Genomic DNA, 27,875 nt, shown 5'->3' on the forward strand with positions numbered 1-27,875 from the left:
CATTAGTGTCCCATCTAAATATGTCTGCAGGAAGTGCACCCAACTCTTGCTCCTCCAAGACCGTGTTAGGGAACTGGAGCGGGGAGCTGGATGAACTTCGGATCATTTGGGAGGCAGAGTTAGTGATAGACAAGAGTTTCAGGAAAGTAGTTACTCCTAAGCGTGAAGAAAGCTGCGTAACTGTTAAAAGGGGGAAAAAGCAGTCAGTGCAGGGATCCCCTGTGGTCATTCCCCTGAAAAACAAGTATACCGTTTTGAATACTGTTGGGGGGGGACGACTTACCAGGAGCATGCACTAGGGAGCAGCTCTCTGGCACAGAGTCTGTCCTCCTTGCATAGAAGGGAAGGGGGGGATAGGAAGACAGTGATAGTCACTGGGGACTCAATAGTTAGAGGGACTGATAGAAAGTTTGCCGGGAACGAAAGAGACTCACGGTTGGTGTGTTTCTTCCCAGGTGCCAGCGTCCGTGATGTCTCGGATCGTGTCTTCGGAGTCCTAAAGGGAGAGGGTGACCAGCCCCAAGTCGTGGTCCACGTAGGCACCAACAACGTAGGTGGAAAGAGGGATAGGGATGTCGGGCAGGATTTCAGGGAGCTAGGGTGGAAGCTGAGAGCTAGATCAAACAGAGTGGTTATTTCTGGTTTGTTACCCATGCCACGTGATAGCGAGGCAAAGAACAGGGAGAGATTTCAGCTGAACACGTGGCTGCAGGGATGGTGCAGGAGGGAGGGCTTCAGGTACATGGACAATTGGGGCTCATTCTGGGGAAGGTGGGACCTCTACAAACAGGACGGTCTCCACTTGAACCAGAAGGGCACTAATATCCTGGGTGGAAATTTTGCTAGTGTTATTCGGGTGAATTTAAACTAGCTCAGAAGGGGGATGGGAAACTGAGGTATAGTTCTAGTACACAGGAGGATGAGCATAGGGAGGACATGGACAGGACCTCACTGTCACAGGAGTGTGCTGGCAGACAGCAAGCTGGATTGAAGTGTGTCTACTTTAACGCCAGGAGTATCCGGAATAAGGTAGGTGGGCTTGCAGCACGGATAGGTACCTGGGACTTCGATGTTGTGGCCATTTCAGAGACATGGATAGAGCAGGGTCAGGAATGGATGTTGCAGGTTCCAGGGTTTAGATCTTTCATTAAGGTCAGGGAAGGTGGTAAAAGAGGGGGGGGGGTGTGGCTTTGTTAGTCAAGGACAGTATAACAGTGGCTGAAAGAACGTTTGATGAGGACTCGTCCACTGAGGTGGTATGGGCTGAGGTCAGAAACAGGAGGGGAGAGGAACACTGCTGGGAATTTTTTATAGGCCCCCGCAAAGTTCCAGGGATGTGAAGGAGAGGATCGGTAAAACTATTCTGGGCAGGAGTGAAAAGAACAGGGTGGTCATTATGGGAGACTTTAAATTCCCTAACATTGACTGGAAATGCTATAACTCTAGTGTGTCAGATGGATCAGCTTTTGTCCAATGTGTGCAGGAGGGTTTCCTGACTCAGTATGTCAAAGGGCCAACAAGAGGGGAGGCCACACTGGATCTGGTACTTGGTAATGAACCAGGCCAAGTGTTTGATTTGGTAGTAGGTGAGCACTTTGGACAGAGTGACCATAATTCGGTTATGTTTAGTTTAGCAATGGAAAGGGATAGGAACATGCTACAAGGCAAAAGTTATAGATGGGGGAAGGGCAATTATAATGCAATTAGGCAAGACTTAGGAGGCATAGAATGGGTTAGCAAAATGCAGGGGATGGGGACAATCAAAATGTGGAGCTGGTTTAAGGAACAGATATTGCGTGTCCATGATTGGTATGTCCCTGTCAGGCAGGGAGGAAGTGATAAGGTAAGGGAACCGTGGTTTACCAAAGAAATTGTATCTATTGTTGAGCGGAAGAGGGAGGCTTATGTGACGATGAGACGAGATGGTTCATATGAGGCGATGGAGAGTTACAGATTAGCTCAGAAGGATTTAAAGAGAGTTAAGAAGAGCAAGGAGGGGACATGAGCAGACATTGACAGGTAGAATAAAGGAGAACCCTAAAGCTTTCTATAGGTATGTGAGGAATAAGAGGATGACGAGGGTAGGAATACGGCCACTCAAAGAAAGAAGTGGGAAGTTGTGTGTGGACCCTATGGAGATAGGGGAGGTGCTAAATGATTATTTCTCATCTGTTTTCACTGAGGAACAGGAGAATATTATAGAGGAGATGACTGAGTTACGGGCTACTAGAATTGAAAGGATTAAGGTTAGTAAGGAGGCGGTGTTATCAATTCTAGAAGGTGTGAAGGTAGATAAATCCCCTGGGCCGGATGGGACTTTTCCGAGGATTGTCTGGGAAGCTAGGGAGGAGGTGGCGGAGCCTTTGGTCTTGATCTTTGAGTCCTCATTGTCTACAGGCTTAGTACCAGAGGACTGGAGGATTGCAAATGTTGTGCCCTTGTTCAAGAAAGGCAGTAGGGATGACCCAGGTAATTATAGACCTGTGAGCCTTACGTCTGTTGTAGGAAAAATTTTGGAAAGGATTATAAGAGATAGGATTTATTATCATCTAGCAAGCAACAATTTGATTGGACATAGTCAGCATGGATTCGTCTTACAAACCTCATTGAGTTTTTTGAGAAGGTAATCAAGCATGTGGATGAGGGAAGGGCAGTTGACATGGTGAACATGGACTTCAGTAAAGCCTTTGAAAAGGTTCCACAAGGTAAGCTATTGGAGAAAATACAGAGGCACGAGATTGAGGGAGATTTATCAGCTTGGATTAGAAACTGACTTTCTGTAAGAAGGCAACAAGTGGTGGTTGATGGAAAATATTCAGCCTGGAATCCGGTTACTAGTGGTGTGCCTCGAGGATCTGTTTTGGGACCACTGCTGTTTGTCATTTTTATAAGTGACTTGGACGCAGGCATAGGTGGATGGGTTAGTAAGTTTGCAGATGACACTAAAGTCGGTGGAGTGGTGGACAATGTGGAAGATTGTTGCAGGTTGCAGGGAGACTTGGATAAACTGCAGAATTGGGCAGAAAGGTGGCAAATGGAGCTTAATACAGATAAATGTGAGGTGATTCACATTGGGAGGAATAATAGGAAGGCAGAATACTGGGTCAATTGAAAGATTCTTGGTAGTGTGGATGTCCAGAGGGATCTTGGTGTCCATGTACATAGATCCCTGAAAGTTGCCACCTAGATTGATAGTGCTGTTAAGAAGGCTTACAGTATGTTAGGTTTTACTGGTAGAGGGATTGAGTTTTGGAGATGTGATGTCATGCTGCAACTGTACAAAACGCTAGTGCAGCCTCATTTGGAATATTGCAAGCAGTTCTGGTCACCCCATTACAGGAAGGATGTGGAAGCATTGGAATAGGTGCAGAGGAGATTTACCAGGATGTTGCCTGGTCTGGAGTGCAGGCCTTATGAAGAAAGGCTGAGGGACTTGGGTCTGTTCTCATCGGAGAGAAGGAGGCTGAGAGCGGATTTAATGGAGACATACAAAATGATCAGAGGATCAGATAGGGTGGACAGTGAGAGTCTTTTTCCGAGGATGAAGACTTCAGCTTGTACAAGGGGGCATAGCTACAAACTGAGGGGTGTTAGATTTAAGACAGATTTCAGAGGCAGGTTCTTTACTCAGAGAGTGGTAAGGGCGAGGAACACCCTGCCTGCCACTGTAGTTAACTCAGCCACATTAGGGGCATTTAAACAGTCCTTGGATAAGCATGTGGATAATGATGGGATAGTGTAGGGGGAGGGGCTTAGATTAGCTCACAGGTCGGTGCAACATTGAGGGCCGAAGGGCCTGTTCTGCGCTGTATTGTTCTACGTTCTATATTCTAACCCTAAACATCTCAGTCAAATTGTCACTTACCAATGCATATTCCAGGGATTACAAACCTAATTTATCTAATCTTTTCTCAAAAGCTAATGCTTGGAGTCCTGGTGACATCCAGCTGCATGTGTGTTGTATTGCTTCCAGATGAGAAGTGGAATTTGTGAACCTTGACAATGGTGGGCATCCAATCTGGAAATCAGTGGATGGCCAATTCCTGGCCCAACCTTGAAAAATGGTGCCTAATGTGTAGCAGCCAATCATCAGCCACCTAGTGGGGAGATGGCCAAGGACATGAACACCAACAGAATGTTATCATTTCTTGCTCGGGGAATTGAATATAAAAGTGGGGAGATTATCTTTCAGTTATACAGGCACAGGTGATTCCACATCTGCACTACTGCGCGCTGTAGCAGAGACCTTTAGTGAGGGATATGAACATACAGGAACAGTTCAGAGAAGGGTCACTAGACTTCTATCAAGTATGAATGGGTTGTCTTATCAGGAATGATTGGACAGGCTAGGCTCATATTTATGTAGTTTAGATGAGTCAGAGATAACTTAATTGACAGATGTAAGATCCTAAAAGCTCTCAAAAGGGTAAATGTACTGACAATGGTTCCCTATGTAGGAAAATCTATAACTAGGAGTCACTGCTTAAAAATCAGGGATTGACTGTTTAAACAGAGATTATGCAAGTGTTTTTTTTTCTTGGAATATTGTAAATCTTTGAGGGTTCGTCTGTTCAGTTGGCTGGATGGCTGGTCTCTGATGCAAAGAGGTGTGAGCAGTATGGGTTCATATCCCACATTGGCTGAGGTTAACATGAAGGACTCTCCTTCTCAACCTCTCTCACATAATGTGACAAATGCACTAGCAGGCTTTTTGGATGTTTAAGAATTTTGTTCTGAACTATTTGAATTTCCACAATATGCTGCATAGGTAACATAGAGTCAACAGAATTGTACCTTCTCTCTAAGTACAGTGACTGACCATGTGCAAAAAGAAATTGGTCATAGTAAGGTCAGATTAAATAGAACTGGAGGATAAGATTCCAAGTAAGGTATCCTCTTTTACCACCTTCTGTAGGTAATTATGTTCAATAACGCCGTTGCTATCCATTCACAAGAGCAAAGTTCTTACATCAGTTCAGAATGGCCATGGTGACCAGACCCTCAGAACTGGAATGGCTAGTAAGAGCCTGAATTGAAGATCAGCGACAGGAAACCAAGAAACCCAGCAATCAAAACCCAAAACTGGGGGATATACTCAAAGTGAAGCTCAGCAGTGGTAAGGGCTTGCTAGAGGTGGACATTGAAGCTTACATGGACTGCAGATCTATAAAGCCCATGTAGGAGCTGGAGAGGAAGCAGGAGGAGGTCCATGACAGAGCGTGTGGTTAGCAATGAAGAAGTAGTCATTGGGCATGGAAAGGAAAATATTTCAGAAATGAGGCTAACAACAGTAAGAACATCTACAACAAATGAAGGGTATCTTGAAGGTTAAAGCTGAGCATCAATCAAACTTGACTGTGTTAAATATTAAGAAGTGTTGGAGAAAGGTACTCATCAAAATAGACCCTATCTATTGACAGTCACACAGCACTATCAAACAACAGTCTGAAAAGTATCAATTCCTTCATGAAATCAGAAACTGCAGCAATTACAGGAAATAAACAAAGAGAAAAAAGATCCTTCAGCCTTCGCACTCCAACATCAGCCATCAGCTAACAGAAGCCAAAAGAACAGTAACATTTTAGAATGCAAACAAACAAAGCTCGTTCACGGAAAAGTGATCTTTAAAGAACCCACAGGAAAGTCCTTCAGGACAAACTGAATTCACAACAGGAAAAGAAAAGCTTGAAAGAGAATTTTACACATTCAGTGCAGAAACAGCTGGAGTTCTTGCACAACTGACACATCAAAGAGATGTGTTAAGTGAAAGAAATGTTTCTCACTTGCTGAATTATTCAGAGCCCGAAGATCACTGTTAATTTTTAGTTGGAAAAGCCATTTGGTTCTGATCCATGAGAGATAATCTTGCCTCTGATAGGGAAACGCTTGAGTAAGGGAATAAATCTTTGTTTAGGTTTTCAGAGGACTATCCTAGAAAAGGAAGCCAGTGTTACTGAAAGTGATCAACTACTCAATGTTTGTGATTTTTTAAGTGAAGGAATTGGAAAAGGATATGGAGAAAGTTGCAAAATTTAAGCTCTTGAATGTAACCAGCCCAATCTCTGGAATAAATTGTGACGAACGAGGAGGTTCCAGATCTAGCATATCTTATTGTGCAATCGACCGCTGAGTTTGCAGAAGAGTTTCCTAGAGAAACTGATGAAATTATCCCAGAATGACAACTTCTAAAGTCTTTTCTACTTTGTGATTTTCATGTTGTCCCTTGATCTACATGGAGGAATGGCACCCGGCTGAAGGGGATGCGCCTTCCTGCTACTTAGAGGATGAACAATTGTTACCTTGGCCCCAGAGTTGTCACTGTCATCTCCAGGCAAACCTCAAGCTCACAAGAATAGGCAAGCAGCAGATGTATTGTCGGAAGGTTGCAACTCTAATCTGGCAAAGTGTTCTCTTTCCAAGGAGCGGCACATGAAGTAGATTCATCCCACCCATCCTCAAAAAGGGCTGAGAATATGGTTGGAGATTGCAACCTTGGCCAGAAGAGCCTTTGTAGATGCTTAAATTCAATAGAGCATTTTGTGTGCTTTGTTATGAATATGTGTGAACATTCTGCTAGTGTGGAAGCAACAGCATCTTTGCCATAGAAAACAATGCCATTGGGATGGAGCTGATCCATTGCCCTGTCCTTTTAACTGTTTTTGTCACTCCACAGATGACCATGAACATAGAGCATTACAGCGCAGTACAGGCCCTTCGGCCCTCGATGTTATGCTGACTAAGGCATGACGGTGGTTTCCTACCAATTCTTCCCCACATTGTGTGTGATAGATGAAGGATAGGTATGCCTGTGATCTGGAAGAAGATGACCTCTCTGCTAGACAAAAGCAGTCTGGATGGAGGTCACAGTGGAGGTCAGTAGCCTCAGGAATATTCAGCAAACCTGGCTGCAGAGCCACAAGGGGCTCCATTGATGAGGAATTGCCCTGAATCAGGTGAGAGTTAGAAAAAGTAACACATTTTCCAAATGAAGCAGACTCCTCTGCTGAAGCCAGGTACAAGTAACATCTGTACCTTTTCAGCAGCTGTGAAAAGGAGGGCAAATTTTATTTTGTGCATCTGATGTGGGGCATGTTTTCTTCCAGTTAATTGCAGTTTTAAAAATGCTAATTGCTAGTTGATCTTTTTTTTAAATGGTAGGTGGGCTCTGAAGTTAGAGACTGGAGTGTGGTATTATTAAAGTGATAGCATCAGGTTCCCAACCTAAATATATCAAGCTGGATTTAATACTAGTGGGGCTACAGCAATCATGCTTTTACTGCATGAAATTCAGCTCTTTTTAAATATATTTTTAGATAATTTTTTTAAGATGCGTTGCCTAAGAATGTGCAGAGCACTCCTGACTACCAGGGCTTTACATAAACATGGCATAACATGCTCCCCTTACATTCCAAGTCCTATATTTTCATAGAATCCCTACGGTGTGGAAGCAGGCTATTCAGCCCATTGAGTCTGCACCAATACTCCAAACGGCGCCCTTCCCAGACCCAGCCACCTCCCCCACCCTATCATCCTACATTTCCCATGGCCAATCCACCTAACTTGCTCTGTGGGAGAAAACTACAGCACCTGGAGGTGGCCCACACAGACACGGGGAGAATATGCAAGCTCCACACAGACAGTCACACGAGGGTGGAATTGAACCCAGGTCCCTACAGCTGTGCCCCTCAAATTTCCTTCAAACTTACCCCTTCTTACCTTAAACCTATCTCCCCTAGTAATTGACATTTCTAACTAGAAGGGTTGAGTGGTTTGGTGTGCTAAACTAAACTTTGATAAGAATAGAATATATACATGGACATGGGCAGCATGGTGATTCAGTGGTTAGCACCGTAGGTTGGGTGGATTAGCCATGGGAAATGCAGGGAAAGGGGTTGGATGCTTTCTGGAGGGTCAGTGTACACTTGATGGTCTGAATGGCCTGCTTACATGCACTATGGATTCTATGATTGTAGACCACTTATTTTTTGCACAAAATGTTTGAGATTTATAGGGCTATCCACCCAATTGTACATTATTTGTCCTCACCATTCAATAACATAGCACAATATGTGTCTTTAAGTAGATGTAGTTGGTTGTATGAAGGCATTACAGTGTTAAAACAAGGGCTCAGATGGTGCTCTTTAAAGATTATTGTAATAAACTGAGTGAACAGAATGAGTTTACATCTTAGAAATATTACTTACATCCACAAGTCTGCATTGCCCCTACATTTTCAGGCACAATTGTGCTGCTTTAACAAGTGAGAAATGCAATACTGCATGTATATTATTTCTTCCTTTCACTTTTTTGCTGTATCATCCTTTATCTCGTTTAACAAGTTACATTTATAAAACAGAATCTTATTAAAAATTGATAAAATCTTTCTTACAAAACAGCTACATGTAAAATAAAAAAGGAGAAAATTCTTGGAATAAGAAACTCTGCCAGCAGCAGAAAAGTATAAAGGACATGTTACCATTTCGGATCAGGTCCTTTCGCAAATTAGTCTTTTTTATGTTTACAGGCTTGTGGGACATGTGCATCATTTTATTTGTTTTTGTTTAGTTTCAGATTTTTAGCCACTGCAGCTTTAACCTTTCTGCCTTTGCAACTTTAAAAAAAGGTCAACAACTAAAAACAAATACTTCCTGTTTAAAACATTCATGAAATATCAATCCGCAAACAAACATATCTAAAAGAAGAAGAAACAGAACCATCACAGATACGCCATTGTGCAAATGAATATTTCCGTTCAATGATGGGAATCAGTCTTTGTCATAGCTTGAAGAGAGGTTTCATAATTCTGGATCGCTGTAAAACAAGTTGAAAAACAGACAACTATCAGTCACAAGGAGCTTGAACAGATCATAAAGAAATAATGTACTCCTTCATCCCACATTACCATTCACAAAGACCTCTGTATAACCAAGTAAATGTAGCATTGATAGAAACCCAATGTTGGCCAATAGTAAACAAGAGGAATTGAAGCAGTATCTGGTCAACATTGAAAATGATAAGATTATACAACGTTCTAACTTGAATTCACTGTTAAGAATTTGCAAAAGTCCACAATATGTGACATTGACTTTATTTTTCCAATTAGTTAAACAGCTGTGATTACCTGCTGATCTACTGGCAACACAATGACTAGATAGCTAAGGTATTTGAACCAGGAGGTGCCAGGTTTAATTTCTAGTTTATGCTCAGTGAGCCAACATAAGACGAGCAGCAATTGGAACTCTCCAACTTTTTGCAACAGCCCTAGATTAAAAAAAGGGAAAAATCAGCATGCAATGATTTTTCTGTCGTTTTCCAGTCATGACAGCTAGAGCTTCCATGTATGGGGACATTGAGTTCGGTCAGGGTTGCCTACGTTGACTATTTTCAGACAATCTGCCTGTTAAAACTAACTGAGCTCACAGATGAAAAGTCCTGGCAACTACCCACACCTTTGAGGCCATACTCTAGAAACAGTTAGCAACTTCAGGAGGGAAATGAGAAAAGGCAAGATGACCAAAAGTGATAACTTGTAAAATCTGTTCATCACTGCCTGGAAACAACAGAGGCAGTTTTAGCATTTTAGGTACAACAGTTGTACCTCTATCTGACAGTATAGAATTAGCAAAGTGAAAATAGCTTAAAGTGCAAATTTCAAAAACTGTGCCCATGCCAGTAATCCTTGGAATATACAGTCCTTCTGTTGGTACTGTTCCCCTCTCCCACTTCCCACTAACCCAGTAATGTTAACAGTCACGTTTTTTAATCAATCACATTGTAAAATTACAGATGTAGGTAATGCTGCAGCATTCAGCTGAAAGGTTACAAATATTTCATGGGCTATAGATACATTGAATAAAAATATTTATCCTCAGGTGCAAAAGGCTAAGCAAATCTACATTCCATTTGCAAGCTAAAAACAATGTCTCAAGACAAATTCCTCTAATCTTTGTGCAATTTTTAAGAAATTTCAGAGAGTTGAGATGTCTGCTAACGTGACAATTGTTTTGAAGGATGCCCCACAAACAAATTTCACATTCTCTGGCTCTAAAGTGTTCCCCACCAATGACATGGACTGAAGAAGGGTCTAGGCCCGAAACAGCAGCCTTCCTGCTCCTCTGATGCTGCTTGGCCTGCTGTGTTCATCCAGCTCTACACCTTGTTATCTCACATTTTCAATCCTACAGACTTCTGACACCATCCACATGTTTAACAAACACTGGATGATTGTAGCCAAAAACTCCTCAATTTCACAAGTGGCAGCCAGGTAGTTAATGTACTGGATGAGAGCAATTTATTCAATACTCAAGTCAAAGGAAGCTGTCAGAATTTAGTCCTTTGTGAAAATATGACTGACACAAAGATATAACAAGGGAACCAGCAGAACTGCAAATCCTTTGCAAAATGTTCGCTAGAGCAGTACTGGGTGAGTTTTAGATATTTGTATCAACTGGACTCGATACTTTCTTTATTTGAAAAGACACAGCAGAATGCCAGTACTGAATCTTCACACACAGCTTTGACAATGAAATATTTGCCTCAACAATACAGTTTCCTGATATTTTATCCTTAATGCTAGAGTTCAGGCTTTGAGCTATTTGTCACTTGGTGAACCAGCAGCAGGAAATATGTTATCGAAAATCTCCATCTAACATCCCCACTTCTGATTTTATGATGGAGGGAAGGTCACTGATGAAGTAACTGGAGATGGTTGGGGACCTAAGACACTACCCTGAGGAACTCCTGCAGAGTTGTTCTGGAGCTGAGATGACCGGCCTCCAACAAACACAACCATCTTCCTATGTGTCAGGTATAATTCCAACCAGCAGAGAGTTTGCCCCCTGATTTCCCATTTTCCTAGCACTCCTTGTTGCCACACTCGGCCAAATGTAGCCTTGGCGTTGAGCGCTGCTATTCTCACCTCACCTCTGGAATTCAGCTCTTTTCTCCATGTTTGAACCAAGGCTGTGACGAGATCAGGCGCTGAGTGTCCCTGGCAGAACCATCTCCAGTCACTTCATCAGTGACCTTCCCTCCATCATAAAATCAGAAGTGGGGATGTTCACTGATGATTATACAATGTTCAGCACCGTTCGCATGTCCTCAAATACTAAAGCAGTCCATGTCCCAACAGTGCCTCTACACCCTAAAGGGGTAAATACCCCCCCTGTCCCAACAGTGTCTCTAAACCCTAAAGGGGTAAATACCACCCCCATCAGCCCACCAGTGTCTCTACACCCTAATCAGGTTAATGCTCTGATAGGTGGCAAGTAACATTTGTGCCTCATGAGTGCCAGAAACTCATCATCCGCGGTAAGAGAGAATCTAACAATTGTGTCTTGACACTTCAATGACCTTACGAATACTAAAGCGTCACTATGAACATCTTGGACTTGTCATTGACCAGAAGCTGAACTGGAACTGGCTATTTACATACAGTGGCTACAAGAGAAAGTCAGAGGTGAGGAAACCTGTAGTACCTAACTCAATTCCTGTTTCCTAAATGCCTGTCCACTATGCAAAAGGCACAATTCAGGAATGTGGATGGAATACTCTCCACTTGTCAGAATGAATACAACCCCAATAGCACTCAAGAAGCTTTCACCATCCAGGATAAAGCAGCCTGCTTGATTGGAATCCCATCCACTACCTTCAACACTCACTCCCCTTCACCACTGAAGCACAAATGGCAGCGGTATGCACCATCAATAAAATGCACTACAGTAACATGCCAAGGCTCATTCAACAGCATCTTCCAAACTCCCAACTTCTACCATCTAAAAGAACAAAAGCAGATACATGGGAACACCACTACCTGCAAGTTCCCGTTCAAGCCACACGCCATCCTTACTTTGAAATATATCGCCGTCCCTTCAGTGTCACTGGGTCCCTAGAATGGAGCTGCTGTCTTAACAGGATTGTGAATGTATCAAAACCTCAAGGACTTCAGCAGTTCAAGAATGTAGCTTTCCACCACCTTCTCCAGGGCGAGTAGGGATGGGCAAAAATACAGACCCAGCCAACTATGACACCATTACATTACTGGATGTAAAAAGGACGGAGTAAAATTCTCAAAAGCTGTGTTACTGGTGTCTGTCGTTACGTGAGCCTTATAAAAGGAGAAGTAGGGTAGTTGGATACTGACAAGAGGAGAGAAGAAAGGCAAAGGAAAATATACAGAACAAACAGCAAATGCTGCAGAAACTCAAGAGGTCTGGTGGCTACTGTAGAACGTTCTGAGTCCCAGTATGATCTATGTCAGAACTGAAAGATGTTGGAAAATAGTTTTTTTTATACTTCTGACAAAGGTGGAAAGGAACAAGATGGTAGATGGTATAAAAAAAAGAGGTTGCGAATAAAGAAACAAGGAGATGTAAAGCGAGTGTAATCTAAGGTGAGAACAGGAGGGAAGTAGGACTGCCTACTGAGTGCAGAGTAAACAAGACACTAACATGACAATGTGGGACAGGCAGGAGAGTGAAGAAAAATGGGCAAAAATGTTATTATGGGATTTGTGCCTTATTTTTATAAAATGCATTCTGGACGAGTTGGTTGGGGTGCTGACAGAATTGGGTGGATGAGCAGAGATTTACCCAGATCGTTAGGCTTAAATTGACTTAGAAGTGGCACCGACAGAAAACAGCCCTTTAACCTGGGCCCATTTGGCTTCGTAGCTGGCAGATCCAACTGGACAACTGAAAAACCCACTCAGAGGGAGGGAGGGAGGATTGAGACATCAGGATGAAACTTGACAAGCAACTCCCATCTCCAATGGGAAGATCCCTGTCAGAGCAGCAATGTCAACAGTCAACAGCCTCTCTGATGAGGGATCGAGGCCCAAAACGTCAGCTTTTGTGCTCCTAAGATGCTTCTTGGCCTGCTGTGTTCATCCAGCTCCCCACTTTGTTATCATGTCAACAGTCTTGTCTGGGGATGACATGTCTGAGGATGGCAGGAATGAGGAGAGTTAACTGAAGGAAAGAAAATGTCTAATAAGCAGGCCCCTACAAAAGAAAACAAAGAGATAAACTGAGGCTAAGAGATTAGAAATAAAACAGACTGGAAATTTACAGCAATAGAAAACATTTGTGATTGTGCTCATTCTATAACAATACTTGTTTCTTTTATTCCTTTGTCTTGTTATCCCTCTGCAATACTTCTTACAGTTCTCTCTTGTCACCCCAGGTAACAGTGATTGCCACTTCAATGGATACCCTGTAGTTTCGGCTCTCTATTTCATGGTAATTTCTACAGCAAGACTGGCTTTCACCTTCCAGGCTATACCCTCTCGCACTCTCTGCAGCTGGTTCTAAGATTCCACTTGAGGTTTATTTTCTGGCACATTCAGACACAGTTAATAAAAATACAAACCCGACACCAAGCTGTTCTCAATAAGAAGGAACCAGAATTTTGCTGAAAAGGGAGATGTGCAGTGTTCTTCAGAAATTCACCAAGCTCTTTAGATAGCACTTTCCAAACCAACAGCCACTTCCATTTAGATGGACAAGGATAAGTATTGTCTTTCAATACTTGCTATTGTTATCGCTAAATGAGATAACAATAGCTGGTTTTGCTTTTAATTCCTTGTGATAAGAAGACTTGTTGAACTGATATGACAAGGAGGCAATCAATGTGCACAATGTAATACATTTGTTATCAGCGTTCCTTGACAATTACCAATCCCAGATGAAGTACGATCTGGAAGCAGAGATAATGGGACTGCAGATGCTGGAGAATCCAAGATAACAAAGTGTGGGGCTGGATGAACACAGCAGGCCAAGCAGCATCTTAGGAGCACAAAAGCTGACATTTTGGGTCTAGACCCTTCATCAGAAAAGGGGGATGGGGAGACGGAATTGGAATAAATAGGGAGAGACGGGGAGGCGGACCGAAGATGGAGAGAAAACAAGATAGGTAGAGAGGAGAGTATAGGTGAGGAGGTAGGGAGGGGATAGGTCAGTCCAGGGAAGATGGACAGGTCAAGGAGGTTTGTAGGTTACGTAGATCTTTATAGGTTACTTGGAACAATCCCTCTTCCGCACCTACACAGGCCCCAAACCCCAACTCTTCCTCCATTACATTGATGACTGCATCGACGCCGCCTCTTGCTCCCCAGAGGAGCTCGAACAGTTCATCCACTTTACCAACACCTTCCACCCCAACCTTCAGTTCACCTGGGCCATCTCCAGCACATCCCTCACCTTCCTGGACCTCTCAGTCTCCATCTCAGGTAACTAGCTAGAAACCAATATCCATTTCAAGCCCACTGACTCCCACAGCTACCTAGAATACACCTCATTCCACCCACCCTCCTGCAAAAATTCCATCCCCTATTCCCAATTCCTCCGCCTCCACCGCATCTGCTCCCAGGATGAGGCATTCCACTCCCTCACATCCCGGATGTCCACGTTCTTCAAGGACCTCAACTTTCCCCCCGCAGTGGTCGAGAACGCCCTTGACCACGTCTCCCGCATTTCCCGCAACACATCCCCCACACCCCACCCCCGCCACAACCGCCGTCAGAGGATCCCCCTCGTTCTCACATACCACCCCACCAACCTCCGGATACAACGTATCATCCTCCAACACTTCCGCCATCTACAATCCAGCCCCACCACCCAAGCTATTTTTCCATCCCCACTCTTGTCTGCCTTCCAGAGAGACCACTCTCTCCGCAACACCCTTGTCCACTCCACACTCCCCTCCAACCCCACCACACCCGGCACCTTCCCCTGCAACCGCAGGAAGTGCTACACTTGCCCTCACACCTCCTCCCTCACCCCGATCCCAGGCCCCAAGATGACCTTCCATATCAAGCAGATGTTCACCTGCATATCTGCCAATGTGGTATATTGTATCCATTGCACCCGGTGTAGCTTCCCCTACATTGGGGAAACCAAGCGGAGGCTTGGGGACCACTTTGCAGAACACCTTCGCTCGGTTCGCGATAGACAACTGCACCTCCCAGTCGCGAACCATTTCAACTCCCCCTCCCATTCTTTAGATGACATGTCCATCATGGGCCTCCTGCAGTGCCACAATGATGCCACCCGAAGGTTGCAGGAACAGCAACTCATATTCCGCTTGGGAACCCTGCAGCCCAATGGCGTCAATGTGGACTTCACAAGCTTCAAAATCACCCCTTCCCCACTGCATCCCAAAACCAGCCCAGTTCTTCCCCCCCCGCCACTGCATCCCAAAACCAGCCCAGCCTGTCTCTGCTTCCCGAACCTGTTCTTCCTCTCACCCATTCCTTCCTCCCACCTCAAGCCGCACCTCCATTTCCCACCTACCACCTCATCCCGCCTCCTTGACCTCTCCATCTTCCCTGGACTGACCTATCCCCTCCCTACCTCCTCACTTATACTCTCCTCTCTATCTATCTTCTTTTCTCTCCATCTTCGGTCCGTCTCTCCCTCTCTCCCTATTTATTCCAGTTCCCTCTCCCCATTCCCCTCTCAGATGAAGGGTCAAGGCCTGAAACGTCAGCTTTTGTGCTCCTGAGATGCTGCTTGGCCTGCTGTGTTCATCCAGCTCCACACTTTGTTAACTACGATCTGGAAGCAGATGGTCAGCATTGCTTATCCAGTGACAACGTGATTACTGCAATTGCCCCTTGGAAAGCTGCTGTGTGAATGGTGCAAATGAGGTTCCGGTCAAAGAAAGAGGTAACTGTACCATCAGCCTCCCACTTCACATGCTGCCCCAGCCATCTCTGTGAGCCACCTGACATGGCAAGGTTCCAGCCTTGTTTGTAAGTAGGAGACCTGCAGGCTCTGCCTTAGGCCCACAGATTCTCCCCCCACTTTTCATCTTCCCTTTTCTGTTGTTGCAGCCCCAATGACCCTTCAGTCTTCCCATATTTCAGTTTAATCACATTAATAGTGATGTGAAAATGTTAATGTCGTGGTCTGAAGATCATGGTAAATTGAAGAGTGGAAACAACACCAAAAGGGAAGGGATTAATACAGAATGATAAATATGCCAGGGTAGGAAGGGAAAGATTCTCTAAATCTAAGAGTCAACCAATCAATAAGACTAGAATGTGCAAAAATAGGATTAAACTAAATGCTCTGTATTGGAATACTGTAGCATGAGAAAAATAAAGTGAACTGAGAGCACAGATAGAAATAAATAAATAGGATCTGATAGTCAATGCAGAGAGATGGCTGCAGGATGACATGGACTGGATCTGAATCTTGAATGGTACATCATGGAAGTTAGTAAATGGTGGTGGAGTGGGTCCAATAGTTAATGATGATATTAGCACCACAAAGAGGGATGACTTAAATTCAGGAAATCAGGAAGTAGAAATGGTTTGGAAAGTGATCAGAAATGACAAAGGCAAGAAGTCATGACTGCCCTCCATCCCCCAATGGTAACCAGATGACAAGGTGAAGCATAAACAAAGAAATAATACCAGCTTGTCAGAAGGGCATGGCAAAAGTCGGGGGAAATTTTAATCTACATATAGACTGCGAAGTTAGGTTGGCAAAGGTAGTCTAGGTGAAGAGTTCATGGATAACACAGTATGGAGCTGGAGGAACGCAGCAGGCCAGGCAGCTTCAGAGGAGCAGGGAAGCTGATGTTTTGGGTCAGAACACTTCTTCAGAAATGGGGGAGGGGGAAGGGAAGGAGGCTCTGAAATAAATAGAGTGTGGAGGGTTGGGGCTGGTAGGTGGCATGGTGATAGGTGAGTGCAGGTGGGGATTGGTCAGTGAGGTGAGGGAGTGAATAAGTGGGAGAGAAGACAGACAATCAAGGAGGCAGGGAAGAGCGAGACGGTTGGTCTTGAGATGAGGCCGGGGGTGCGAGATTTTGAAATTGGTGAAGTCCACATTGACAGTCCTGAGGCAGAATATGATGTGCTGCTCCTCCAGTTTCGGGGTGGCATCGTTGTGACATTGGAGGAGGCCCAGGATGGACATGTCATCCAGGGAGTGGGAGGGGGAGTTCAAGTGGTTCGCAACTGGAAGGCGTCACTTCAACACTACCCGCGCCCCCCCCCCCCAAGCCCCGCAACTCCCTGGTATTGTGCATCAGTCTTCACTATCAAGGATACACTATTTCAGAAAGGCGATAAGTCAAAAAATGGAAGGAAAGGAGGAACTCAGGAAAATAACAATCACCAGAGAAATTGTACTGAATAAATTTTTGGAGCTGTGTGCTGACAAGTGCTTAAGTCCAAATCGACTTCACCCTTCGATTTTAAAAGGAGTGGCTAGTGAGATAGAGGATATATTGGTTTTAATTTTCAAAACCTCCTCTGATCCAGGGGCAAAAAAACTGGAAGATAGTAAATACAACTTCTTTATTCAAAAAGAGAGGGAGAAAGAAAACAGGAAATGTCAGGCCACTTCGTTTAACATCTTTGAGAGAGAAATGTTTAAAAGCTGTTACTGAAGAAATTATAGCAGAACACTTGGAATAGTTCAAGGTAATCAGACAGAGACGACATGGTTTTGTGAAAGGGGTACCATAAATAATTGGCAGCAGGAGACAGAGCGTAATGGTGGAGGGTTGTTTTTTGTGCTGGAGGCCTGTCACCAGGCATGTTCCACAGGGATCGGTTCTGGATCCACTTTCGTTTGGCATTTTTATAAATGATTTGGATGAGAATATAGAAGCCATGGCCAGTAAGTTTGTGAATGATACCAAAGTTGGTGGATAGTATTTAGCAAACAAAGTTTTTTAACATTAAAAAGAAATCTTGATCAAATGGGTCAATGGGCTGAACAATGGCAAATGGAGTTCAATCTGGGATAAATGCAAGGTGTTGAAATTTAGCACAACAAACAAGCGTAGGACTTTTACAGTTAATGGTAGGAACCACTTCGTTAGTGTTGTAGAACAGAGGGATCTAGGAGCGCAGGTACATAATTTTTTGAAGTTTGCGTTACATGTAGATAGGATTGTTAAAATAGCATTCAGCATGCTTGCCTTCATTGCTCAGTCCTTTGAGTATCGGAGTTGGGATGTCATGTTCAGGTGGTGCAAGATATTGGTGAGGCCTCTTCTTGAATACTGTGTCCAGTTCTGGTTGCCCAGGTATAGGAAGGGTATTATCAAGTTAGGGAGGGCTCAGAAGAGATTTATCAGGATGTTGCTGGGGATGGAAGGTTTGAGTTATAAAGAAAAGCTGGTTAGGTTGGGACATTTTTTCTTTGGATTGTAGGAAGTTGCAAGGCAATGTGATAGAAGTTTACAAAATAATGAGAGGTACTGACAGGGTTAATGTTAGTTATCTTTTCCCTAGGATGGGGGATTTAAAGATTAGGAGGCATATTTTAAGGTGGTAGGAGAGATTTTAAAAAGGCATAAGGGGCAGATTTTTAACATAGAGAGTGGTTCGCATGTCAGATGAGCTTCCTGAGGAAGTGGTGGATGTGGGTACAATTGCAACATTTAAAAGACATTTGGATAAGCACATTAATAGGAAAGTTTTGGAGAGACATGGGCCAGAAGCAGGCCAGTGGGACTGGTTTAGTTTGGGATTATGTTTGGCATGGAGTCTATGTTGAAACAATCTGTTGGTGCTCTTTGAGGAAGTAACACATACTGTAGTGCTACCACCCCCCTGCCTCGGCCCAATCACTCTCACTGCCTCTACGGACCTCAGCTCTTCTCGATTGGCAGTTATACCACCAAAATACATTGCTACGCAACCACTACCATATTCTTCACAAACAATGTGATGCACAATAAAATGGAGCAGAGCAGTGCTACCAGGGCCCAAGTACACCTAAAACTTCGCACCACTGGGGAAGTAGATGATTTTTTTTCACATCATGGTGTGGGCTGTGTAACAGCCCGTGGCATCACTGAAAACATTGAGGATGATGGTGTATGCCCAGCTTTCCACCCAACTCCCAGCTCACTCGCGTCCTGCTATTGCCTGTGAAGAACAAGCTGCTTGATGGGTGTGACCATGAACCTCTTACCTTGCTTCCCAACCACCCTTCCCTCACACTAACCTTCCTGGTCAGATTTCCTTAATTTCCGCCATCCAATAGCCTGCCTCGCTCCAGCAACCCTAAGGGGAAGTCAGAGAGCAACAGCATGGCACTGATAAATAGGCCCCACCACTGAGCCAGCTCACATACAGGCACCTTCAATGTGAGCAGTGTTAAAACGGGTTCATGGTGCCTCATTGGGTGTAAGTGGACTCTACCCACTGCGGGTAAAGAATGTTTAATACAGCCACTCACAGGAAGGAGAATGGAAGGAGTGCATCTGCTCACGGACTGGTTTTGCTGCGGGGACTCAGATACAGGTCTCAAGGGGATGATATTGAGAAGTGCATTGCTGGGCATTTGAACTGAGATACTACATACTTCTGCTTCTGACAGACAGCCACTCAGCTCTGCCAAGGAACAGTGGAGGAGTGCAGGTCAAAGTAGAGGGCATTGAGACAGCTTGTTCATATCCTCTGTTCCATCCCTCTGTACTGCTGTGGACACTGAGGCATGTTCACTGCCATCCTCCTTTGCCTGTTGTAGCTTTTAGGTGGACAGGTCACCTGCTGCTCCACGCTTTCTGTGAGGATTCAACAACATTCCCTGCTCAATCCAGGAACTCAACAACAATCATATTGAAAAGTATTCCAGAGCTCATTCAGAACTTTGCAATAGAGAAAATTATCAAAAATTCTCTCCATTATTTTAGTGGCTTGACTGTTGAAAGGAAGGCAAGGGCAGGTCATCTTGCAGCCTGACCTCGCTAAAGTACTGGGCAAGGTCATTGTTGGCAAGTGATGCCCTAACTTGAGATCTTAACCTATTCCAACAGCGGGTTATGTTAGCACTTCTTCACAGGCCTCTGACCTAAACTGGGCATACCTTTGTGGGCACCATTTCAAACAGGCTTCACCTGCTGGTGGTGCAGTGCACTAGCTGAAAGCATGGCCATGGTGGTGCCAAGCAAATGAATTTCATTCCTATAAACTTTGACTTTGCAATATTTTGCCATTTTGAAAGCAGAATTTTATCCTTGAAACGTATTAGTCACTGAGCGTTATGTATAGTTTATCTCGTACTCATAATAATCAAACATCCACAATATTGTCTTTTATTATGTTGCCGATTTTCAATTATGAATGATGTTAGCTACCTGCATTCTTAAAGTGTCAACATGTCAGGATTTGATCGTCCATAGACAGTGGTTCAAGCACCAGTAGCAGGGCACCAGCCACCTATCAAATTAAATCTCAATACTTCTTTTAATTCTCATTGCCAAGGTACAATGAATCATCTTTCTGCTTTAGAAGCCAGTCTTTGTATTGCCCCTGGTGCTGTGCTCTCTGTTTGTGCTGTCCTTTAGTCGAGACCACTTCCTGCTAATTCTTGCTATGGCATGCCACAGTATGTGTGATTGTGGTTTTCCAGTGGAAAGTGTGATGAAACACGCTATTACATAAATTTGATTTATGTGGATAAATTACTTAATTAACCTATAATGAGAACAATTTTTTAAAAAGATGCATGATTTGTCTATATGCTACATTGTCAAAGCAGTCAAATACAGCTAAATATTTTCCTTCACAATTGTAAAAAGTAAGATTATTTCTCTCTATCACGTACCTTGATTTGGGTTTCAGGTCTTTGGCCTCACTGATATCTGGTAAACTTTCTTGTGGAGCTGAAAAGATTTAGGAACTTATTTAGGATTTAGCAGATGGAATGCATCAATACATCAAATGCCACATAAATTCTGACTCTGGTGGGCAAGAGCAATCATCGCTTGAGGACTTCTTAGGCATCACTGAATGCTTAAGAAATGTCTGAGCTTCACAGTGCCACTCAGGATATGGTGGGTTGGGGGCATGGAGAGGCTAAAATCTAAACATACCAGGTCAAACTGGAAACTCAATGGCAAACACACAAACATTTCCCACATTAGTGCAGCAGGGATGCCATTAAGGCATTTAGAAACAGGTTAGCTAAAATTTCACGTCACATTTCTGATTTTAACCAATGGCACATGGGAATTACAGAGCATCAGAACGTCACAGGGCCAAAGAGGGCAGCAAGTTAGCAAGGACTCAGGTTCTCTGAGACAGCTATTGAGACACAGCCAGTGCAGGTGAGGCGGGATAGGTGGACACTGAAAACTAAAGGCAGGAGTGGAAAAAGTTAACAACACTGCTTGGGTGTATCACAACTTAGAGAGGCAGGGTTGGGTTACCCCTTGTAATGAAGACCTTCCACAAGGAGAGAGGCCAATTGCCAAGGGTCTTACCTACCCAAGCTTCAGGTTTCCCATTGAGGAGCAGCAGCATCAGGGGCAGATCGTGGTTCATTCAGTACCAGGGGATCAGCAACTTCTGAATCAGCAAGAGGCCCAGCATCAGATTAGGCAGGCTGGAGAAATGTAGATGCAAATGCATGGCAACTGCTTTCTGCTTCAGAAAAGGCTATCCCCAGGCAAAGTCTCATGTCTGATCATCTGGCAGTGCCAATGAAGAATGCAAATCTCTTGTGAGGCAGCCATTGAATTCTGTGCTGTCCTGTAGCAATAAGATGGGATCTCTGGGGTCTGGTAAACTACCAAAGCCAAATGTGCTGAAGCTTGCCGTGACTCTCAACTACACCTCCCAACATTTGCAGAGATGGACAGTGGAATCTCCCAGCCTGCAGCTCTTTGTGGTATCAAAGGAATAACTGGTGCCTAGAACCAAAGCTGACAGCCAGGGCTAGGGGTCTATCAGCCCCAAGGCCATCAGTGCTCTCCCCAGGTTTCAGGCCCTGTTAGTGACCCTTATCACCAAAAAGGCTTTCTTCTAACTCAGTGAGTAACTGGTCTGTGAAGATGGATTCTTCAGGGCTATGTCCAATACTCGTGTAGCAGCCACGCATGTGTATACTTCAGAAGTTTAAGATGCTGCAGCTTTTAAGGTTGCAAGTATCTCCCAAAGGTGGAAATTGGGCGTGGTTTCTCAATCCTTTGTGGATCCCACATACAGATGAAAAGGAGAGGCCAATCCGTCATAGGTCAATCACAGTGATCATCCAGTGAGGCTATCGAGCTCCTGAAGAAGCAATCTAAAACCTAAGTCAACCTGCTGCAGATCTTCAATATGTCCCAGTAAAGGTCTCCTGAATTGGGGAACTTAGCATGGTAGGAGGTGGAGGTGATGGTCAGTGAAGACCTCCATGTTTGGTTTGCCCCTTCTAATGATAACTACATGGAGGAATCTGCTGTCCTGGTGATACACACTTCTGGCAAGGTTCAATAATATATAAATGGGGCAGGTGGTGGGCACATTGGGGGGTTCATAAGAAGTGCTAAGACATGGACACTTCTAATGACCCAAATGCCCTTCCAGAAATATTCCCATAAGACTTTGCGCTGAATCTTATCTATTTTTGGCTAAGTGCTAGTTTTATCAAATTTCACGGAGGGTTTCACTCTGTAAGGCCAAATGAACGTTCTTGCTGCATCTTGCCAAACCCGCCTCATTAGCCACCTCACCCACCCCTATGGCTCCCCACACATGCAAGCCTAACCTTACTCTGCCACTCACGGTACCCGGAACAATGTTGATCATCCCTGATGCTGATACCATTTTTAAAGCCTGCTCTGGACAAGCACTTTCAGTCTGGAGCTGCCTTATGTGGTTCCTGACTATGGCTGATGTGGGAAAATCACTACCCTGCTTTCTAGGTAGCTCTGAAAGTCCTGGGAATGGGGTTTTGGAGCAGACTCCCTCTAAGCCCGGGATCGATGGTGAAAGCTACAATGCCAGAGTATTCCAGCTTGCTCCATGGTTGCCTCCCAAGTCAGTGCAGTTTCAGTCACCTGGAAGAATGCCTAGCGCTGTAGGAAAAATATTAATGACCTTCTCCGCTCCACTAGGCTAAGTGTCACCATTTGCTCTCTGCTAAGTCATACCAGTCTAACTCTGCTCCTGCTCCCATCTCCCACCAAGGCATGTAACATCTTCCCTCACTAGCTATTGCCTACCTCAATCCCCGACAACATTAACCTTGCATGTACTCTGTGCTACCTGTCCATTCATTTGGGGAACCTCCCCACCCTCACCACTAATAATTACTGCACCACCCACATTAATCTTCTGTAGTAGCTGCCTCTCAAAAAGCCAAGGCAAAACAGGGATGCTGTGAGCATCCTGGTCAGCCCAGAGTGACCATGCGCTGTGAGAGTAAGTGAAGAGCCTGGAGTTACAGTCAGGTACAGTCTGGGAGCTTGGTGTGTGTGTCCCTGAGAGCACGGTGTCCTTAATGCAGCATTACAATGCGGGTTGTCTGTGCAGTCCCAGGTGCAGCATTGAAGTTCAGAATCCTTCTGCAGGTGGATCAGAGATATGCCATGTGAGTTCATCCAGACTGTCAAATGTTCATGTCGGAAGCCAATGTCAGTGACTGTGAGGTACGTGTGGTTGGTGACCATGGTGAGTACTGACATTCTGGTCCCTGGCATCCAACACTGAGGTCTTTTCGAACAAGCGGTGAGCCAAAGTCACCCGTACCTGCCCTGACAGTGGTGAAACTGAGGAGCTCATGAAACAAGCTTTATTCTATTGCTTCTAGCTACACGAAGAAGCAAGGCTGTAGATGAGATCAGCAAGAATTGGAAAGGGAAGCAAGACTGGTTTGTGAGTCCTTTGTAGAAAGGCAACTGTAAGGCTTGACATCTACATTCTCTCTTCTCCTGTGAGATGTAAATACTACAAGGTAATCTCCTTAATGTGGTTATGAAGTGCCCCCCTGTACCTACAGCTGGAGTGAAGGCAGGCTGCTGATAGGCTTCTGGTCACCTGAAATCCATACAGGCCTGCTATACAGGTATGCAGGCCCCACCCCCGCCCACCACTGCTGTCATAGTTACCGAGAGCACTGGGCTTGTGTGTGAGGATCTGTCAACACACAGGGGTCCCTCACAAGAGCTCCTGGCACCAGTTACAAGAGACTCTCATTTCATTTTACACCAAACGTGCTTCCTGTTTGCTGAAGTTGGTGGAACGATCGGCATCTTTTCCTCTGTCCTTGCCAGTGTTGCAATGAACTTATGGATAAAACTAAGTCTTGAAGGGCTATGTGTATTTCTGGAATCCAGGGAATGGTCGCTTGTCTCTAGCTGCCTGCAGGTCTCACCACCCTCTCAACGGAAGAAGTCAAGAAGCATGTCATCACTCCTGGCCTTGATGCACTCCTCCACCATCCATACCGGGGAATGCCTCTGGAATCTCCACCAGATGCTCCTTCACTTCTTGCTGCAGTTGCATCATTTGAGCTGGTTACCAACAACACCCAAGGCCCAGCAACAGCCTGGGTTCGGCCTAGCTCAGGCTTCACACCCCGACCCTAAATTATCAGGGCCATGACTGTCACAGCCTCCCTCAGCAGCAGGGGCATGCCTCTGGCCTGCTGATAGACCGCGTTGTGTATCCGATCTCACAGTGTCCATGCTGGTGAATGGAAAAGTGGAGTGCACCCTTTGAGGGTCCCTCCTCCTCCTCAAGGCCTGGTGGTTCCCAGTCCCTGCGGCTCTTCACACTTCAGCCAGACCCTGACCTGCAACAGATAACTGAAAAACCAAAAGGCCAAGGGCTGCCCATTTCCTCTTCCTGGCTGCCACTGCCATGGGCCTCCAAGGGTCCAGTGGTGGAGCTCTATGCCCTTGCACTCACTCATTCACCCTCTCAGTTAGCACCATCAATGGGAGGCTGCCTTACTGCAGTGCTAAGCCCAAGGCCAGCTCCCCCTCCTTCATGGGGCTCAAAACATACAGGTTTGGCAGGCTCTCCGCTCGTCTTCTTCCCCTGCAACAGTTTGCTCACACAAAACTTCCCCCCACACCCCACAGAGAGTAGCACAGCATCCACGCTTGCAGTAGCCCTGTTGACTGTGACAGGGGTATACAAATACCCTGTAGATATGACCATTCTTGGAGGACCTTATTGGAATGGGGCATCAGTGATGTGAGCTGGGCATCTCTCACCAAGTTGCAACTATTTCTTTGTCAGAGTATGGCCTTTCCTGACCGAGGGAAATGAGCTATCAAATATGCACCTTGGAAGGATGAAGGAGCACATTGATGCACTTGATTCAAATTCGCTGGCTGACCCCCTCTTTAATCTCCACCCAGGTTTTCTGGGTCAGGGAGACTGGATACCTCCTCTGGGAAAGAAAGCTGCTGGAAAGAAAACCCTGATCAGTTTTGTATTTTGGACAGAAAGCTGTGGGACGTCGAACTGTTGGTCTGCCACCCCATGTCTCCGTTCTGCCTTTCTGGCTAAACGTTTCAGCTCAGCTCTTTTCCAAGTTGCCCATAGTCAGGCAGGCAATTGTCAACGTAGGGCTGGCAGACCCATAAAGATGGTGCCACATCCTGACGTGGCATCATCTGCTGACATCTTTGCTTCTTGTGTTTCCCATTCCGATTGGCTGTCCCCTGCACCTCGCCTGATCTCATTGGTTGGTTGCTGTGAGATGGTGTGGGCCTGAAGGAACAGAAGTGGCATCCACTGTCAACTGCTACTGCCAGGTCCTGGAGCCGCACTGCAAACTCCAGCCTAATGTCTCTCCACTAGAACCTAAAATGTGTCACTTATAGACATTTGGCCAAAGGGTATTACAATGTTTGGGTGGTAGAAGAGATTAGAGGAGGGAGTGAGAGAGTTGGCAGCAGAAGAAAGTGGTAATAGGGACAAAGCAGAGTAGGGGGAGTTGCATCCTGTACATACACACCACATTCAAAACAATAGCCTCCTGTAAACCAACTATCTTACAATCTCTTCTGTAGAGAACTGATTAAAATTATTTAAGCAGGGCAAATTGTCACTGTTGAGAAATTATGCATTTTGGGATTCTGCACTTACATGTGTTTTTCTTGCTGCCCATCCATCTGTCAAGCTCATCCATTTCAACTTCCATCACCGAGGCTACATCATCCTCAAAAATCGGGCTTATGAAGGAAAATCATGATTAGTGGTTAAAATCGTCACAGTTTTAAAAGCATTGTGTCATAAATTATCTCACAGACAGTGTGCATTTTCCCCACTTTGTCAAAAATATTGGAACTGAAAATTCTCAAGGCACAATCCCAACCACAATTCTAAACTCACACACCACCACCTAGTCCCTCCACACTGCCACACTCTGGTGCTAGCTCCTGGTTTTATGGATAACCAGAGGGATGTCCAGTCATTTTCAAACACCCACACTATGGCTGTCAGACATCTATCACCAGAGGCTCATCCAGTGTCACAAAGGTGATTTTACGGTCAATAACGAAGTCAAGTAATATTTTTTCTTCATCTGCCAAGTTTTTGAAGGCAAAAGCACAGCGGAGGTCGGCCCATAGCTGTCACTGCAGAGACCACTGGACCTCTTCGTCTGCCAGGTTTCCAAGCCTTGGAAGCTCCGTCAGGCTTCAGGGATGCCAGGGACATCTGTCCCAGTGCCACCCTGCCCATATCAATAGGTTTGAGCAGGAAGGAGGAGGAACTGTCTGACTGGGCTGAGTATCTCACAGCTTCCAGTTACACTGCAACCTTTCCAGTGTAGCTGGAGCAGGGGAAGGAGCAGAGATAACCGACCCCAAGCTCTCAGTAGTGGGTTAGAGGAACAATGGTTAGTGCATACAGGGTGGGTGTAAACCGTTGGCTATTTCTTTATCTCTCCCCTGCAGCTGAACCTTGATGCTGTGAATCAGATCGATTTTGTCTGAGCTGCTTGCAGACACCTCACAACAAGGACAAATTGACCAGCCATTGATATCCTGCTCGGTGAGACCAGTCTATACAATTGATCAGACTGATCAAAGAAACAATCAAGCACCGCATCAAGATTGGCAACACTCAAGCACATTTGCGTTTAAACTTTGAACAGGTTTCATTACCTCTGAATTTGCTTTGCCTCAACGCTCCACTCAAATTTAATGGAGGCTAGCATGATGAAAGATTGAGTAGGTGATTTTAAAAAATCTTCAAAATACTTGAAACCTAATATATCTGTAAAAACCATATACGCATCAGTTGCAGTCTTAAATCTAGCTACTCAAGTGCTGATTAGAGTCAGTATTATGAGACAGGACACTTTGTGCCTGAAAAACCATCCCTCCTGCCTCTCCTTTCACCTTCTGTTTGAGTAAGTTTGTGAAGATCAGAAGTTTTTAACTTCGGGCTAAGCTCACATTTAAACAACAATATTCATGGTGTAAAATATCAAAATTCATAGGGTAGACTCTGATTTTTATAGCCATTGGCAGCAGTCCGATAGCCAGTGAGAAACAAACATTTGTTTCAGGTTGGAGGCTGTATGTATTTGAATCTCTGGCATGAATCTTGATAATCAGATACTTGTCTAATGCATGATCTGACATGCCATGCATCAGAACAGTTTAAGTTTCAACTGCAGCGCTGAGCAGCCATTTGATTCCAGTTAATTTGCACAAGGAAAGAGTAGTGCTGACTCATCTCTGAATATCATTGACTCAAAGCAGCTGCACATGTGGAATATCTCTCAATTTATAGCTGGATTTAATCTGAGGCTTTACTCTATGTTACACAGCAGTAGACCATTAATGAACTACTTGGAAGTTTTATATAAGAAGTTATTTAATGTAACAAAAATGCTTGATATGGTCCCTAAATTTCAACTTCGGTTCTGCCTGACCACAGCTGGAATTTTAGATAGAGTTCACCAAAGCCCAATGATACATGGCAGTGACAGTAAGAACTGCTGATGCTGGAGTCAGAGATAACACAGTGTAGAGCCTGAGGAACACAGCAGGCGAGGCAGCATCAGAGGAGCAGGAAAATTGACGTTTTGGCTCGTGACCCTTTTTCAGAAATGGGGGAAGGGAAGAGCTTCTGAAACAAATAGTGAGGAGGGGTGGGGCTGGGGAAGTTAGGT

General features: G+C 44.8%; 1 protein-coding gene across 2 annotated transcripts in view; it reads right to left on the reverse strand.

Moving 5' to 3' along the window:
• Window positions 1–8,085: 8,085 nt before the first annotated feature.
• LOC125457233 (transmembrane protein 154-like) overlaps window positions 8,086–27,875 on the reverse strand; it is a 51,126-nt gene continuing 31,336 nt past the window's right edge. The window contains exons 4-6 of one of the 2 annotated variants that reach the window (XM_048541193.2): window positions 25,838–25,923; window positions 20,577–20,634; window positions 8,086–8,811 (exon numbers count right to left, since the gene is read on the reverse strand). In XM_048541193.2, the coding sequence (XP_048397150.1) occupies window positions 8,796–8,811; window positions 20,577–20,634; window positions 25,838–25,923 (160 nt within the window). In that variant the 3' untranslated portion in view covers window positions 8,086–8,795. The remainder of the gene's footprint in view (window positions 8,812–20,576; window positions 20,635–25,837; window positions 25,924–27,875) is intronic. The other variant, XM_048541186.2, reaches the window with a different exon arrangement.

This window comes from Stegostoma tigrinum, chromosome 1 (assembly GCF_030684315.1).
Source record: "Stegostoma tigrinum isolate sSteTig4 chromosome 1, sSteTig4.hap1, whole genome shotgun sequence".
Taxonomy (NCBI): Eukaryota; Metazoa; Chordata; class Chondrichthyes; order Orectolobiformes; family Stegostomatidae; genus Stegostoma; species Stegostoma tigrinum.